Source organism: Mustela erminea, chromosome 9 (assembly GCF_009829155.1).
Source record: "Mustela erminea isolate mMusErm1 chromosome 9, mMusErm1.Pri, whole genome shotgun sequence".
Classification (NCBI taxonomy): Eukaryota; Metazoa; Chordata; class Mammalia; order Carnivora; family Mustelidae; genus Mustela; species Mustela erminea.
In genome coordinates, this window is record NC_045622.1 from 98,252,417 (window position 1) to 98,268,909 (window position 16,493).

The window sequence follows — 16,493 nt, forward strand, 5'->3', positions numbered from 1 at the left end:
GTTTCAGAGGCAGGTCATTTATGCACTAAGGAATAATGAAAATTTGATGAGTTTGAATTCTCATTGAATGAGATGGTATGGGCATATTTATGAGGGATATCAAGTGTCAGGCGTGGCTGGAGCATGCATGTCCAGAGGCCGTGAGAGGAAAGGTGGTAAGAAAAATTCCGACATGGCATTTGAGGTCTGTGAAAGTCATGGTGAGTATTTCAGCCATTGCATTTGAAAAATAATAGTAGCTATTTTATCATTTTTATGATTCATTATATTTTTAAAATGATTACTTTTCCATGTTATACCAAGGAGCTAAAAACAGGGAGAGGGTAGAAAGGAGGAGAGGGAATATCTGACGTTTTTTCATTCTGTTTAGAAACTTAGAAAGTCCACTTAATGGACTAGAATTGGCCATTTATAATACTCATGTCTATGAAATACCAACCTGCTTCTATGGTGTCTATGAACTGATAATGCTCACAATGAAATCTCACATAGATTTCTTACTCAGTGTGTTCTTTTTTTCTTACACAAAATAATGCAAGACATTTTATTTAGAATTTAACAAATACTAGACATTGAGTGAAAATAATTTTTATCTTCTATGTTTTGGGAATCTGAGATGACCCTGCTTTTAGGGCAGCGAAAATACTCTGTATGATATATAATGATGGATGCAGGCCATTAACATTATTCCAATTCCATAGAATGTACCACACCAAGAGTGAACCCTGGGGGAAACTCTGGCCTCTGGGTGATGGTGATGTGTCATGGCTAAATGATCAGTTGTGACAAATGTGCCATTTTGGTGGGAGATGCTGATAATGGCCAGGAGTGATATCTGTGTGGAGGCAGGACTATATGGGGACTCTGTACCTTCTGAGGCTTTGCAGTGAATCTAACACTGCTCTAAAAAAAAAGGCTTGATAGCAACAACAAAACAAGCCAAAAAAACCAGAATGATTGTTAATAACACTGAAGGCTGCTGTCTATGTTTGGCACCCATCCTGCCCCAGAGACAGCTGAGAATGAGCACATCTGGTCCTTCACTATGAGGGGATGTGACAATTCTGAAGTCACCACAGATTCATTTTGTTGGGGTACAGCAAATGCACCTGTTTGGTTTTCCCTGAGTTTCTTAGTTCAGGGGATACAAAGATGGATGTCTTTAGTGCAACTCAAACATCTTAAAGGATGTAAGCACTGCATTACAGATAAGCTCAAAGTCCAATGGGACTACATTTAGAAAAAAAAAAGATGATTAAATTTTGTTAAACAACTAAATGATTTTTACAGGGCACTTGAGTGACTCAGTGGGTTAAGTGGCTGCCTTTTGGTCAGGTTTTAAACTCAGGTTCCTGGAATCCAGCCCTGTGTCGGGCTTCTACTTCTCTGCCTGCTGTTCCCCCTACTTGAGGTCTTTCTCTCTCTCTTTTTCTCTGTGTGTCAAATAAATAAATACAGTTTGGTTTTTTTTGTTTTTTAAAAACAAACAGTAATTTTGTTCTTAGGTGCTGAATAAATCATAATAAAATCAGCTCTCATATTCTCTGTGTCTCGAAATTGTATACTTGACCACAAGAATATATTAAAACTTCATAACCTGGTTTACATGGCCTTTGGCTGAGGAAAACTTGATTTTCCAAGTTCTTCCACTATGACTTTAGAAAATGTGTAGAATTTTGAGGTGTATATTGACTCTTTTCCCTATTATCTCTACTAATACTTTGGTTTGATTTCTTTCATCTCAAATACTCTCCCCTCTGTTTTTCATATCATATCTTTGCATCACAAACTCTTTACAAGTAAGGGCCTATTTTATTTCTACTTTCTTCTCATCATGGACCCCACATAATGAAGCTGTTATATCCCTTTTCTATGTTTTTTGTTTGTTTGTTTGTTTGTTTGTTTTTATTCAAGACATTTGGAGACATCATTCCCAGGCTCTGACCACCATGAGCCAATTGGCATGATCCACAGTAACGATATGATTTCAGCTATCAAGCAAAGGAAATTTGTGTGTAAAACCATTGTGAAGCTCTATTACAGGTAAATGAGCAAGGTAGATTAACAATTTTGAAAGTAAGTATTAATAATCATAGTGGAAAATTGATACTAATAATCATAATACAAGTAACCATTTCAATTGCAGGGAGTATAGACCTGCATCTCCCATGCTTTATACATACTGATTTAGCCTCCATTAAAAACCCTATGGAATAGGTTATTTTACTTTTAGTGTTTACAGGTGAAGAATATGAAACACAGAGATATCAAGGGACTTGTTCAACATAGAACCATAGTGGGCAGTTGGATGGGGTATGAATCTAGGCTGTCTGGCTTCAGCCTCTATGCACTAGGTGCTAACAGAGGAGCTCACCTACCGCTCTGCTCTTCTTTATAATACCTGCATCTCAGAAAATCTGGTTTAGAACCTGTCTAGTTAACATAATTATGAATTTTTTACTGTCAATCTATCCTTTGGGAATTTGCACTATTCCCAGGCAGATGGTTTGTATTCTTCTAATACCAATCACAAAGTCCCTTATATAATGAATAATTTCATCTACCTTGGTCTTAAAACTCATATTACATAATTTCAAATAGGAGAGCATTTTGCCCACTTTTTACAATAACTCCAGATAATTGTGATTCAATATTTAAATAAAATGTAATTATAAAATTATGAGAGAAGAGCATAGATAGTACAATTTTAAAATGTGTTGAAAAGAAGCCATCTTAGCTCCAGCAGCCATCTCAGACCCCTGTGCCCAAGGGCTGAACTTTCTCTCACCCTGCCTTAGTAAGCCCCACCCTGTTTTGGTTCCAGCAAGCCCCACCCTGCTTTGGTTCCAGTAATCCCCACCTTGCTTTAGTAACAAGAACTTATAAATACCCCTGCCCTAACTAAGCTCAGGGTCCAAGTCCCTACACCACTGCATTGGGTATACTTGGGCCCGAACTTAAGCTTGTTGAATAAATCCGTGTGTGATTGAAAAAAAAAAAAAAAGTGTTGAGAAGAGAATAAATTAAAATGGGGAAATTGATGTCTTGGACCATATGACAAGAAAAATGTCACAGAAAAAGAGAAAAGGTAAAATTTTAATAGTAAAAGAGGCAGAACCTGGGACTCACATAGTACATACTTATTATGCAACTATTATGCAATATTATGTAATTAAGTTCTTACTATGCACGACTCCAAATATCTTACTTTTTACTTACTTCCTATGAGCCAGATTGTTTTCTGGAGAGGTACCATGCTTATGTTTAAAAAATTGCTTTCCCAGGCCAGTTAATATTGGAAATGGCATTTGAACTCAGGGCATTTGAGTCTAGCAACTGTGTTCTTGACCAAGAATGTAATTATTTTGCTATATTAATACCTATTCCAGATAAAATATCAAGACTGCAAAATATAAACTGACAAGAGATGAAAAATTCTCAGAAGAGCAGTATTTTAGTAAAAAATAGAGTAAAAATGTAAAACATGGTTTGTGATAAGAAGTATGTGCACTTAATAAAATACATTCTTTTCAAAAGCTTACCAAGTGAGAAAGTAAGACAATGTCACAAAACAATTTTTCTGTTTGTCTGCATGTTCATCAGCTTTTCTACAATATCATCAACATTGAAATATTGGCCGTACTTGTATATAGAAAACAGTTGCAGAGATCCAGGTGCAAGGATACTGATAGACTATTTCTAAAAGGACATATCAAAAAAACAAAAGGGGTTATATCTGGAGAGTAGGATGATAGATTCAATAATATGGAGACAGATTTTAATTTTCTTCTCTTATTCTTCTGTGTACTTGGAAGAATTAATGATAAGTTGTGAATTATTCTGCAATAAAAATAGCTAATAAATGGACACAAAATACTGAAAAACATTTTAGTAATTTTTTTTAAAGGTTTTACCTATTTATTTGACAGGAAGAGATCACAAGTAGTCAGAGAGGCAGGCAGAGAGAGAAAGGAAAGGATGCAGGCTCCCTGCTGAGCAGAAAGTCCAACAGGGGCTCAGTCCCAGGACCCTGGGATCATGACCTGAGCTGAAGGCAGAGGCATTAACCCACTGAGCCACCCAGGGGCCCCCGTTTTAGTAATTATTAATAGCATTGATAATCTCTAGTGTGGGGGGCAATATCATGTTGTCATATATCAATTATTCAAAATCATTACTTGTGAGAGTATAAATTAGAAGCAATATCAATATCTCAATGGACAGAGAGTCAATTAAATATCATTTAGAAAAATTTATACAATGTCACATAAATAAACAAACGATGGGAAGTGTAGTAGTATGAAAAGAACTGTATAATAATTTCAAATTATATCAGAACAGAAAATGATATACAATTTCAATGAAACTACATATGCTAAGAGCAAGAACATGAAATTGAAAAATCATGACATACTATATTAAAATTATGAAATATTTTCCAAATGATATTTCTAGAAGAATTATTCTGGGGAATTCAGGGTAAAAAGAAAGATATAGAAGTCAAAACACTAGATTAGATTATAGACTATATTAGATTATAGGCATTGTTAAAATTTTATACCACATTGAATTTGTATGCAAAGATTCTCCATGTTCTCGATTTCAGATTAACAGTATAGTAAAGAAGGTAAACAGGAGTTTTCCTCAGTTTTGCCAACCTCAAAATTCTACAGATATTTGTTACATAATGACAATCAATGAAGTTGACATTGAACACAAGAGATGTAAGTAAAAGATTGTCAAAATGTTATTTTTTAAAGTATGTTTCAGACATATAGACCAATGAAACAGAGTAGAGAGCCCAGATATGGACCCTCAACTCTATGGTCAAATAATCTTCAACAAAGCAGGAAAAAATACACAGTGGAAAAAAGACAGTCTCTTCAATAAAGGGTGCTGGGAAAATTAGACAGCTATATGTAGAAGAATGAAACTCGACCATTTTCTTACACCATACACAAAGATAAACTCAAAATGGATAAGAGACCTCAACGTGAGACAGGAATCCATCAGAATCCTAGAGGAGAACATAGGCAGTAACCTCTTTGATATCAGCCACAGCAACTTCTTTCAAGATATGTCTCCAAAGGCAAAGGAAACAAAAGCAAAAATGAACTTTTGAAACTTCATCAAGATCAAAAGCTTCTGCACAGCAAAGGAAACAGACAACAAAACAAAGAGGCAACCCACGAAATGGGAGAAGATATTTGCATGACAGTACAGACAAAAGGTTGATATCCAGGATCTATAAAGAACTTCACAAACTCAACACACACAAAACACATAATCATGTCAAAAAATGGGAAGAAGACATGAACAAGACACTTCTCCAATGAAGACATCCAAATGGCTATCAGACACATGAAAAAATGTTCATCATCACCAGCCATCAGGGGGAGTCAAATTAAAGCCACAGTGAAATACCACCTTACACCAGTTAGAATGGCCAAAATTAGCAAGACAGGAAACAACATGTGTTGGAGAGGATGTGGAGAAAGGGGAACCCTCTTCCACTGTTGGTGGGAATGCAAGTTGGTGCAGCTACTTTGGAGAACAGTGTGGAGATTCCTCAAGAATTTAAAAATAGAGCTTCCCTATGACCCTGCAATTGCACTCCTGGGTATTTACTCCAAAGATACAGATGTAGTGAAAAGAAGGGTCATATGTACCCCAATGTTTATAGCAGCAATGGCCATGGTCACCAAACTGTGGAAAGAACCAAGGTGCCCTTCAACGGACGAATGGATAAGGAAGATGTGGTCCATATACACTATGGAGTATTATGCCTCCATCAGAAAGGATGAATACCCACCTTTTGTATCAACATGGACGGGACTGGAAGAGATTATGCTGAGTGAAATAAGTCAAGCAGAGAGAGTCAATTATCATATGGTTTCACTTATTTGCGGAGCAGTAGAAATAACATGGAAGATGTGGGGAGATGGAAAGGAGAAGGGAGTTGGGGGAAATTGGAGGGGGAGATGAACCATGAGAAACTATGGACTGAAAAACAATCTGAGGGTTTTGAAGGGGTTGGGGGTGGGAGGTTAGGGGAACCAGGTGTTGGGTATTATGGACAGCACCTATTGCATGGAGCACTGGGTGTGGTGCATAAACAATGAATTCTGTTACGCTGAAAAAAAAAAGAAGAAGAAAATAAAATGAAAACAGTAAAAAATAAATAAAGAGCATTTTAGTGATTAAAAAAAAAAAAAGTATGTTTCAACCAAGATACTGAGAGGTCACAGATAAAGGAGTCAAGAACCCACACATGAGTGAACTGAAGTGAGAATATTTTCTTCAGGAAGGATTCTCTAACAATATCAATATCAATATCAATATCAATATCAATATCAATAATAATACCTAGTGCTTAATTATATTGGAATGTTGTTTTTCAGATTTTAAAGCACATAGATAAAAAACATAGTACATGAACTATATGTGTGTATATGTCGCATAATTTTTTTTTTTTTTAAACCATAGGGAAACTTAGGGTAAGGTTAGGCAGGTATTTGACTCCATTTTTCATATGAAAGATAAATTTCAAGGCATTCAAGTCACTTGGCCAAGGATGGTACAAGTTCTGCCATGTTCAATCTTGTTAGGAATCAAAATTTTAAAAGATATTTAATTTTCATTCTTCAAATGCAAAGGTTTTTCAAATGCAGTTAGTTTCTGAATCTATAGATGGATCTGGGAAAGGCTTGGACTTCTGCAGATTTACAGAAATTCACAGAGGATTAAAGGCAGCCGAGGTGGGGCGCCCGGGGGGCTCAGTGGGTCAAAGCCTCTGCCTTCGGCTCCGTCATGATCTCAGGGTCCTGGGAGGGAACAGACTGTGCTTGTCCTTTTGTGACTGCCTTATTTCACTTAGCAGAATCTATTATAGGTTAGTATGTTTTGGCGTGTGTCAGAATTTCCTTTATATTTCAGGGCTGAATAGTATTCCACTCTGTGTATACACATCATTTTGTTTATACAGTTACCTGCCAGTAAGTGCTTTGGTTGCTTCTTCTTACTGGCTATTGTGAATACTGCCATGAAAATGAGTGTAGCAATATTTGTTTGAATTCCTGACTTCCATCACCTTGGGTACATACCCAGAAGTGAAATTGCCAGGTCATGTAATAATTCTTTAAGTGTTTGAGAACTACCATAACATTTTCCATAGAGTGATATCATTTGACATTCCCAACAGTAATGCACAGTTATTCCAGGTTTTCCACATTCTCTCTTACATTTATGTGTGTGTGTGTGTGTTCTTTAATAGTTACCTGTGTAAGTGGTGTTTCATTACGGTTTTTAAAATCCATTTTCTAATGATCAGTGATATTGAGATCTTTTCATGTGCCCACAGGCCATTTATACATTTTCTTCTGAGAAATGTCTATGCAAGTACTTCATTTTAATCTGGCTGCTTATTTTACTGTATTTTTATTTTTATTTTTTTCCTTAAAGTCTTTTTATTTATTTGAGAGAGAGAGAGAGAAAGAGAGAGAGTGTACACACAAGCTAGGGGAAGAGGCAGAGCAAGAAGCAGACTCACCACTGAGCAGGGAGCCTGAGGCAAGGCTCAATCCCAGGAGCCTGGGACCAGGACACGAGCCAAGCCTAAGGCAGATGCTCAAACAACTGACTCAACTCCTAGATGCCTTTCATTGTGTTTTAAGACACAGAAATTCTTTATGTACTCTGGCTATCGATACCTTATCAAATATAATACTTGAAAATATTTTCTCCACTTTTGTGCATTGTTGTTTCACATTATTGGTGGTGTTGTTTGATGCACAAAAGTTCTTAATATTGATAGAGTACAAATTATCTATTTCTTTTTGCCTATGTTTTTGAAATCATTGCCAAATCCAAGGTCATGGTTTTTCTTCTATGTATTCTTGTAAGAGTTTTATACTTTTAGCTAGTTTTTAGGTCTTGATCCATATTGAGTTAATTTTTGCATATGGTATGCATTAGGGGTTCAATTTCATTCCTCCTATATGGATATCCAATTTTACAGCACCATTTTTTGAACCACCTGTCTCTACCCCATGACTACTCTTGATATCTTTGTTGAAAATCATTGAATATATATGCAAAGATTTATTTCTAGGCTTGAATTTTATTTCATTATGATGTCTGTTTTTTTGTCAATATCACACTCTTTTGATTATCATAACTTTGTAGTAAGTTTTAGAACCAGGAAGTTTTCCATTGTTGTTGTTGATATTGTTGTTGTTTTCTTGCCAATATTATTTTTTCTGTTTGGGTTCCTTGACATTCCATGTGAATTTTTGGATGGATTTTTCTATTTCTCAAAAAAAAATTTTTTTTTTGTATTTTATAGGGTTTACACTGAATCTATAGATCAGATTAGGTAGCATTAACATCTTAATGACATGAACTATATCAGTTCATGATAGTCTTTCCATTTCTTTGTGTCTTTCAGATTATCTTTCAGCAACATTTTATAGTTTTGCACTATAGAAGACTTTTGTCTCCTTACTTATGTTTATTCTTAAATACTTATTTCTTTTAATATTGTTGTAAAAGGAATCATTTTCCTAATCCTCTCTGGGTTGTTCACTGGTAAGAGAGAAATTCTATGTATTTTCATGAAAAAAGTTACCTCTCAAAAATTGGGTAGAGAAGGAATGTACCTCAACATAAAGGGCCATATATGACAGATCTACATGTAACATCACACTCAGCAGGCAAAGGTTGAAAGCCTTCCCACCACAATCAGGAATAAGAAGAGAGTGCCCAGTCTCACCCCTCCTTCTCCCAAAAGCATTGGGAAAAAAATCCCCGTGATATTTTTAGCAATTTCTACTATAGATTAGGCCATCAGTGAAGTGAGATCATTTTACTGACTTACTTAAATTTTACTTAAAGTTATTAGCTATGACAGTGTTTCTGATGGTAGCAACTATCTCAGTTTAAGCATCATCTTTGAAGAAAGGCCTTCACTGATTATATTCTTCCTAGTAGAATTCTCCCTGAGTACTTTGTTTGCCTTCTTATTAACACTGAAAAGATTATGATTCGTATGTTGAATTGTCCCTTTATTTATTGTCTGATTCTATTATGAGAATAGAAGGTCCTTGGAGGAAGGCACTTTTGCATATTTTTTGCCTATTTCATTAATTGCTGTGTCCTCACTCATAGCAGGGTTCTTGGCAGTAAATAAGCTCTCCAAATGTAAAATTTTAAATTTAAAAATAAAAAAAAAATTGGGCAACTATTATGTCTAAATCAGTGAATAAATATGCAGAACATCTAACCACACTGCAAGGTAACATAAATTGACTATTAAAAGAAAGGAAAGAAAAACTTGCTATGACAAGTGGGGAAATACATGATAAATTAATCTTCCTTAACACAGCATGGCGGGGCTGAAATTTTATTCTTGACTGGTGGTAGTCTTACAATGGTTCTCATGATATATTTCTTTTTATGTAATATCTTGCTGACCCTAACTATGTGATCTAACCTAATACTTCTTCCTATAGATACTTTTAAAGTTTTTGTGGAAATTCCCATTGAATTTAATTAAGCAAGAATTAGTCCTGGACACTTCCCAATTCTAGAACTTAATGAGGTGTTTGGTTAGAAGGCATAAAATGCTCAGCAATCTTTGCTTGTGTTGGGAAGAAGATACTATGCTCCTAACAAGTGATATATATTTTTTAGGGGGGTTCTGTTAGGCTTACAGCATTACCTAAAGAAAAGCACAAGAATGTGTCTTAAAATATCAAGTCAGCTAATCTGAGCAAACCGACAGGACAGAATGAAGTTGACTAATGAGTTGAATGGTACTTTTCTATTTAGACATTAGTAGGAAAGAAGTTACTTGAGAGAAGTCTTCCTCGGGAATGTCTGGTTGCTATCACCTTATGTAAGGATAGGAATTCCTTGTCTTTTTGATGAATTCTCCTAATTTGCTAAATTTTTTATTTCTGTGTGGACCCTGGACGTCCTAGGAAGTAATTTACAGTACAAATAAAAGCAACTTTATGAATAACCAGAAGACTCCACAGAGAGAATGGACAGGCAGTTGAGTGAAATAAAATATGTCCTCAAGTAATAATGCAGCTTTTTACCCTCTCTTGTCAGACTGGATGATAGAAGAATTCCACGTTCCTGTGATTGAGTAAAAAGTGTTCCTTCAGATTGTGGACGTATTTTCCTAAGGTAAGAATAACAGTAAATAGTGGATACCAGGCTTTGCAATTGTGTATCTTTATTATGTTAAAGATTACTTTAGATAAAGCAAACTTGGATTGCAGTTCTAGATTTATCATAAAGATTTATCTTAAAAATGAATGACTTTGGAAAAATTAACTAGATGTTCTGAGCCTCCATTTTTCAACTCTGAAATGAGGATTATAGTTCCTGTTACTGTAATAGAAATGTGATTCCTTAAGTTGTGAGCCTGTGAATGGAATCCCCTGTAGTTGTTGTGAGCAGTGGAATGATCAGATCAGAATCAGATTTTAAAAGGATCATTTGGACTGCATCAGGGCCACAAACTTATGGAAGCCAGAATGAAAGGGGAGGGATGTTGTGGGAGGCTAGTGCAGTGGACCAGAAGTGGTGCGGGGAGGGGAATGATCAAGTTAGTGATCTATTTTAAATGGGGTGAATAAGATTTATTAAAGGTATCAGTAAGCTATACAAGAGCAAGAATGGCATGAAGGACATGGTGATATTTCTTGTCTGAGCAATGGTATGGGAAGTGGTACTATTTAATTAGATGGGAAACCTGTTTCTTGATGAACATTAAAAATTTCGTTTCAAAAGTACTGAATTAATATCCAACTGGAAAAGTTCAGAGTTGGAGATCATATATATATATATACATATATATATATATATGAATTCATATATATATATGAATATATATGAATGAATATATATGAAGTACAACACTGGAGTGCTTTCCCATTTACTGGTCAGGGAAAGAGGGCATATCCATCCAAAGATTCTAGGAAAAAAGTCTCAAGGAAGATGCAATCCAGGGCCGCAAACTTCCATTCCTTGTTTGATCCACTCACTTCAAATATGTCAATTACCTTAAAGGGGCCTTAAGTATTTAACTTTTATGACTTTATAAACTGTGTATCTTTGCATGGAATTCCCTTGCCTTCTTTTCTTGTCCTTTCAGTTTTCCTTTGCTACTCAGTTAAAGCGTTGCTTCCTCTGGGAAGCCTTCTCTGACTGCTGTTTGCTTGTGACCTTCACACTGTGCAACTATTTTTATAGTATCACTTATTACATTGGTGATTATTACGTATGCTATCACTGAGTGTTGAAAACCATGGCTTATTCAACTTGGAAATCAGAATGTCTGTGATACATGTGACATAAACAGGTACTTCTGCCACAATCTTTTCATTGAATGAGTCAATAAAAGATTAATCTTATAATGCATTTAAAAGTTTCCCCCCTTGTTTTGTAGACCACTTCCGTCTATTAGGAGACGTCAGCTCCTACCGAAGGCTACATGGAACCAAGAAACAATGTAACTTACTTTGTCCTCTTGGGCCTCACCCAGGATCCAAAGGAACAAAAGATCCTTTTTGTTATGTTCTTGGTCTTTTATATTTTGACTGTGGTGGGAAACCTGCTCATTGTGGTGACTGTAACTGTCAGTAAGTCCCTGGACTCACCTATGTACTTTTTTCTTGCTAGCTTATCATTTATGGATGTCATTTATTCATCTTCTATTTCTCCCAGATTGATTTCAGACTTGTTGTTTGCAGAAAATACCATATCCTTCCAATCTTGTATGACTCAGCTATTAACAGGACATTTTTTTGGTGGCTCAGAGGTCTTCCTTCTGCTGGCAATGGCCTATGACCGCTATGTGGCCATCTGCAAGCCCTTGCATTATTTGGTGATCATGAGGCAGTGGGTGTGTGTTGTGCTGCTGGTAGTGTCCTGGGTGGGAGGTTTTTTGCATTCAATAACTCAAGTTATCACTATTTATAGGCTCCCATTTTGTGGTCCCAATGTCATGGATCATTTTTTGTGTGACATGTACCCCTTATTGAAACTGGTCTGTACTGACACATATGTCATTGGCCTGTTAGTGTTAGCCAATGGAGGGCTGATCTGCAGTATTGTGTTTATGCTCTTGCTCATATCTTATGGTGTCATCTTGAACTCTCTAAAACACCTTAGTCCAGAAAGGAGGTGGAAAGCCCTCCAGACCTGTGGTTCCCACATCACTGTGGTGGTCTTCTTCTTTGTTCCATGTATTTTCATGTATGTAAGACCTGCTAAGACCTTCGCCATAGACAAATCATTGAGTGTGTTTTATACAGTCATAACTCCCATGCTGAACCCATTGATCTACACCCTGAGAAATTCTGAGATGTTAAATGCTATGAAGAAGCTTTGGGGAAGAAATTTTATATCTTTGAGTAGATAAATGTATCATTCACCATGAAGAGAAGTATTTGACATTAGGGTCCATATCTTTGGATTGCAGAAGTCCTCTTTTTTTTTATTTTTTTAAAGATTTTATTTATTTATTTGAAATAGAGATCACAAGTAGGCAGAGAGGCAGGCAGAGAGAGGGAGAAGCACACTCCCCACTGAGAAGAGAGCCTGATGCGGGGCTTGATCCAGGACCCTGGGATCATGACCTGAGCCAAAGGCAGAGGCTTAACCCACTGAGCCACCCAGGCGCCCTTCAGAAGTCCTCTTAGGTTTGATTCGGACTTCCTTTATTTGTAAGAATTTAAGTAAATTATAATTAAAGTATGAAGAGTTTCCCTTGCGGCTAGAATGTAAGGTCCATAACACCTTGTCAATCTCTTCACTTAGAAATGTGTAATGCCTCTATAGCAAGGATCCATGCTATGTAATGAATCACTGAGGACATTTTTTTTATGATTACATTAATTTTTAGTTATTTAAAAATTTTTTAAAAACATTTTTTCTGAGACAGTATTATTTTTTTAGAGTCTATCAGTTAAATTTATCCTTTTTGTTATATTATTTGTAATAATGCTATGTAGACTTTTCCTTATTAATTTTTGGTTGCTTTAGATAAACATATTTAGACTAATACTTTTAGCTTACATAAGAAAAATTGAAGTGTAATAGATAAAAATAATAATATTGAAAACCTTACAGAAAGAGATAAAGTGTAGAATAAAGTTCTGTTTAACTCTCAGCATTGTTTCCAATTCTCTTACCCAGAGGCAGTTGCTTGATCTGTATCTTTAAGCTCCTCAGGGAATAATCTGTACAAATTCAAGAGTAAATATCTATGTGTGAGTCTTCTATGTGTATGTAAATGCCTTACTATAGAACTTTTATTAAAAGATTTTATTTATTTATTTGACAGAGATCACAAGCAGTCAGAGAGGCAGGCAGAGAGAGAGGATGAAGCAGGCTCCCCGCTGAGCAAAGAGACTGATGCAGGGCTCAATCCCACACCCTGGGATCATGACCTGAGCAGAAGGCAGAGGCTTAACCCCCTGAGCCACCCAGGCACCAGTATTGATTTATTTTTAATTGAAATATAGTTGACATAAAATATTACACTAGTTTCAGGTTTATATCTTCGTGATTCAACAGTTAAGTACACATGATAGTCGGTGGGATTAGGGAGGGAGAGAGGTCTTGAGCAATCCCTTGGAAAGCCCTCATTTTTCCAGACCCCTTGACTTGGGCTCCCTCTGTTTTTCATGGCAGGAAGCCTGGTCTCTGACTTGGCATTCTTGTATCCACAAGGGGATGGGGGTGGAAGGGATGGGTGGGAGGCCTAGAGCACTACTGGGTTAAGCCTCTCACCTGGCTGACCATCCTTTATCCTCCTGGTGGGTCAGGAATAGAATCAGAGCTGTGGCCAGATGTGGAATTTTGGGGGATTTCCCTATGTCTCCCTGCCATATGAGTTCTGCAGAGGGACAGCATACTGTAGACATCAGGTTAGGGAGGAGCGGGTGCTCCTAGGCAGCCTCAAGACCACTCAATGGGAGGGCAAGCTAGGAATGAAGTGGAAAGCCAGCTCCAAGGATGCTTTTCTTGAGCAGAGGAAAAGCTAGAGCTTAACCCTGCAGAGTCCCAGAACATCAAAGTTCTGCAGAAAGATCTGGAATGATTTGCCAAGCCCTCAGGCAGAAGAGGATCACTCTAAGATATACCCAGGCCCACGTGGGGCTCACCCTGAAGATTCTTTTGGGAAGGTGTTTCACCAAATAACCTTATCTGACCTTTTGAGCCTCAGTACCTCAGTTTCTACAACACATGTAAGCTTCGGCCCCTGCTACAAAAGTGGATGGTGGAAGCTGACAACAATGAAAATCTGCAGGAGATATACAAAGCAGGGATCCTTGTGCGGGCCCGAAAGAGCAAGTGAACAAGTCTGGAGAACCCTGTGAAGTAACCTGGAGAACATGCTCCTGTAGTGCCTGAAACTCACCCACGTGCAGATCAGCCCCATTGCCCAGCAGCTGGGGCATGAGAAGAATGTGGTCTGACTGGACTTATGCAATGGTCATCAGCAGGGACTACTGGCCAGGAGAGGATTTTGAGGCTGCTGGGTCTCTTTTTTCAAGGGTACCAGTATCCTTTCTTCCAGGACCAGGGCCCAGCTAGGTACCCCTGCCTATGGGACTCCCACTTCACTACCCTATACTCCTTGATTCATTTCCCTGAGGGTGGAGCCTTTCCCTCAGGGTCTGTCACCACTCTAGGCTCTCCCATGCTTTCAAACTGAGGTGTTGGCCCTTCCCAGGAATAGGGGTGGGGGACAGAGGAGAGGTGAGAGCTAGGGAACAGTACCTGGGGTTTGTCCCAGGGCTTTGGGATCAAGTTCTTCATTCACTGAGAAAGGACTTGGGAACACAAAAGATGTAGGGGCTGGGAGTTTGAGGGGATTAGTTGGAGGCAATTCAAAGTTCAAGGATCCTTTTTTTTTAAATCCCTGAATCACTCATCACTTTGTTCTTAAAGAAGCCTCGGACACAATAAACCAAAAAGTCCATTACAGAATGCTGGTCATGAAAAGTGTAGCTTCCATCTGTTACCATCCATGACCAGCCAAATCCCCACAATATTATTGATTATTCCCCCTAGGCTGTACTTTTCATTCTTGTGAGTTATTTATTTTATTCGCCAGATATTGTACCTTTCAGCCCCTTCACCTACTTCCCTGATCCCTCCACTCCCTTCCCCCTGGAAGCAGGTATTTATTCTCTGTATTTATGAGTCTGTTTTTGTTTTTTGTTTGTTTCAGTGTGTTGATTAAATTCCACATAAAAGTGAAATCTTTTGCAATGTCTTGAAGATATGCCATACTAGTCCATATAGATCTCTTTGTTTTTCTTATACTCCATGTACTCACTTAAATATATACTAAAATAAATATCTCCATTCCTCTTCATGTTATTACTTTTTTTTGTAATGAAGAAATTTATAATTGTGTGTTTGTGAATATGTGCAGGTATGAGTTGATAGGAGAGGACTTGTTAGGAATGTATTTGAGTCAATGGTCAGATAGCTAAATGTTGAATTTCATAGTTATTGCCAAACTGTTGTCCTTGAGATTGTACTAATAGCTACACTGCTGCTCAGTCTGTGAAAGTACTTCTGTCCATATTCTCCACAACCACTCACAGATACATATTCACGGTATAAGGCAACCAGAAAAATTGCAATCTTTCTCATATTATTGAGTTTGGGTATCTTTTCATGTGTTTAATGAATCATCTTTTTTTTTTGTCTATTTTGTGTAATTGTTGATCTTTTCTATATGTTATTAGTGAGTACTGTCCTTTACTGAAGAAATTATCTCCTCCACTGTTGTATAAGTATTTGATATTTTTCTGTTATTGAACTTGTGATGTGTTTTAATACTTGTATACATTATAGAATGCTTTTGGCATGTGAGTAATGTCCTTATTAATTTAATATTAAATTATTTTTGGCTTATATATCTTCCTTAAAAAGACTTTCCCCATTTCATTCATACCAAAATATTCTTCAATTGCTTTTATAGCTCTTAATTTTAAAGCTTTGTTGAGCTCATATAACTTACATTAAAACTTTTGATCCATCTAGAATTTATTTTTTTATAGGCATTAAAGAGGTATGGATTTTTTAGTTGGTTTTCTAAATTGCAGTGTTTTTAAAGTTTCATAATTTTCTTTTTGTCATTGACTTGAAGTCCTATTATATCTAAAGCTCCATATACACTAGGATCCCATCTAAGATTTAATTCTGTTTTATTGATCTCTATTCCTGTCCCAGTTAGTACACAATAAAATTGCTTTCATATGTAAAACATTTTGTATATACCTCATTTTTTATTCAGATTTATGTCTATGCTTATATATTTACATTTCAAAGAAAAGTTTAAAATAAAAAATGGTTTTACACTGAAATAAAATAAATAAGTTTAACATTAATGGAGGGCATGTATTGCATGGAGCACCAGGAGTGGTGTGTAAACAATAAATTCTGGAACACTGAAAAGA

The 16,493-nt window shown here is 36.7% G+C and overlaps 1 protein-coding gene and 1 pseudogene across 1 annotated transcript; both read left to right on the forward strand.

The window, feature by feature from the left end:
- The first annotated feature begins 11,494 nt into the window (after positions 1-11,494).
- LOC116599694 (olfactory receptor 4A47-like) lies at positions 11,495-12,433 on the forward strand. Its single transcript, XM_032359681.1, has one exon. It carries the CDS (start codon positions 11,504-11,506, stop codon positions 12,431-12,433), a length of 930 nt encoding a protein of 309 aa, XP_032215572.1. The 5' UTR covers positions 11,495-11,503.
- A 14-nt stretch (positions 12,434-12,447) lies between these two features.
- On the forward strand, positions 12,448-14,734 carry LOC116599878 (annotated as a pseudogene).
- Positions 14,735-16,493: the final 1,759 nt, after the last annotated feature.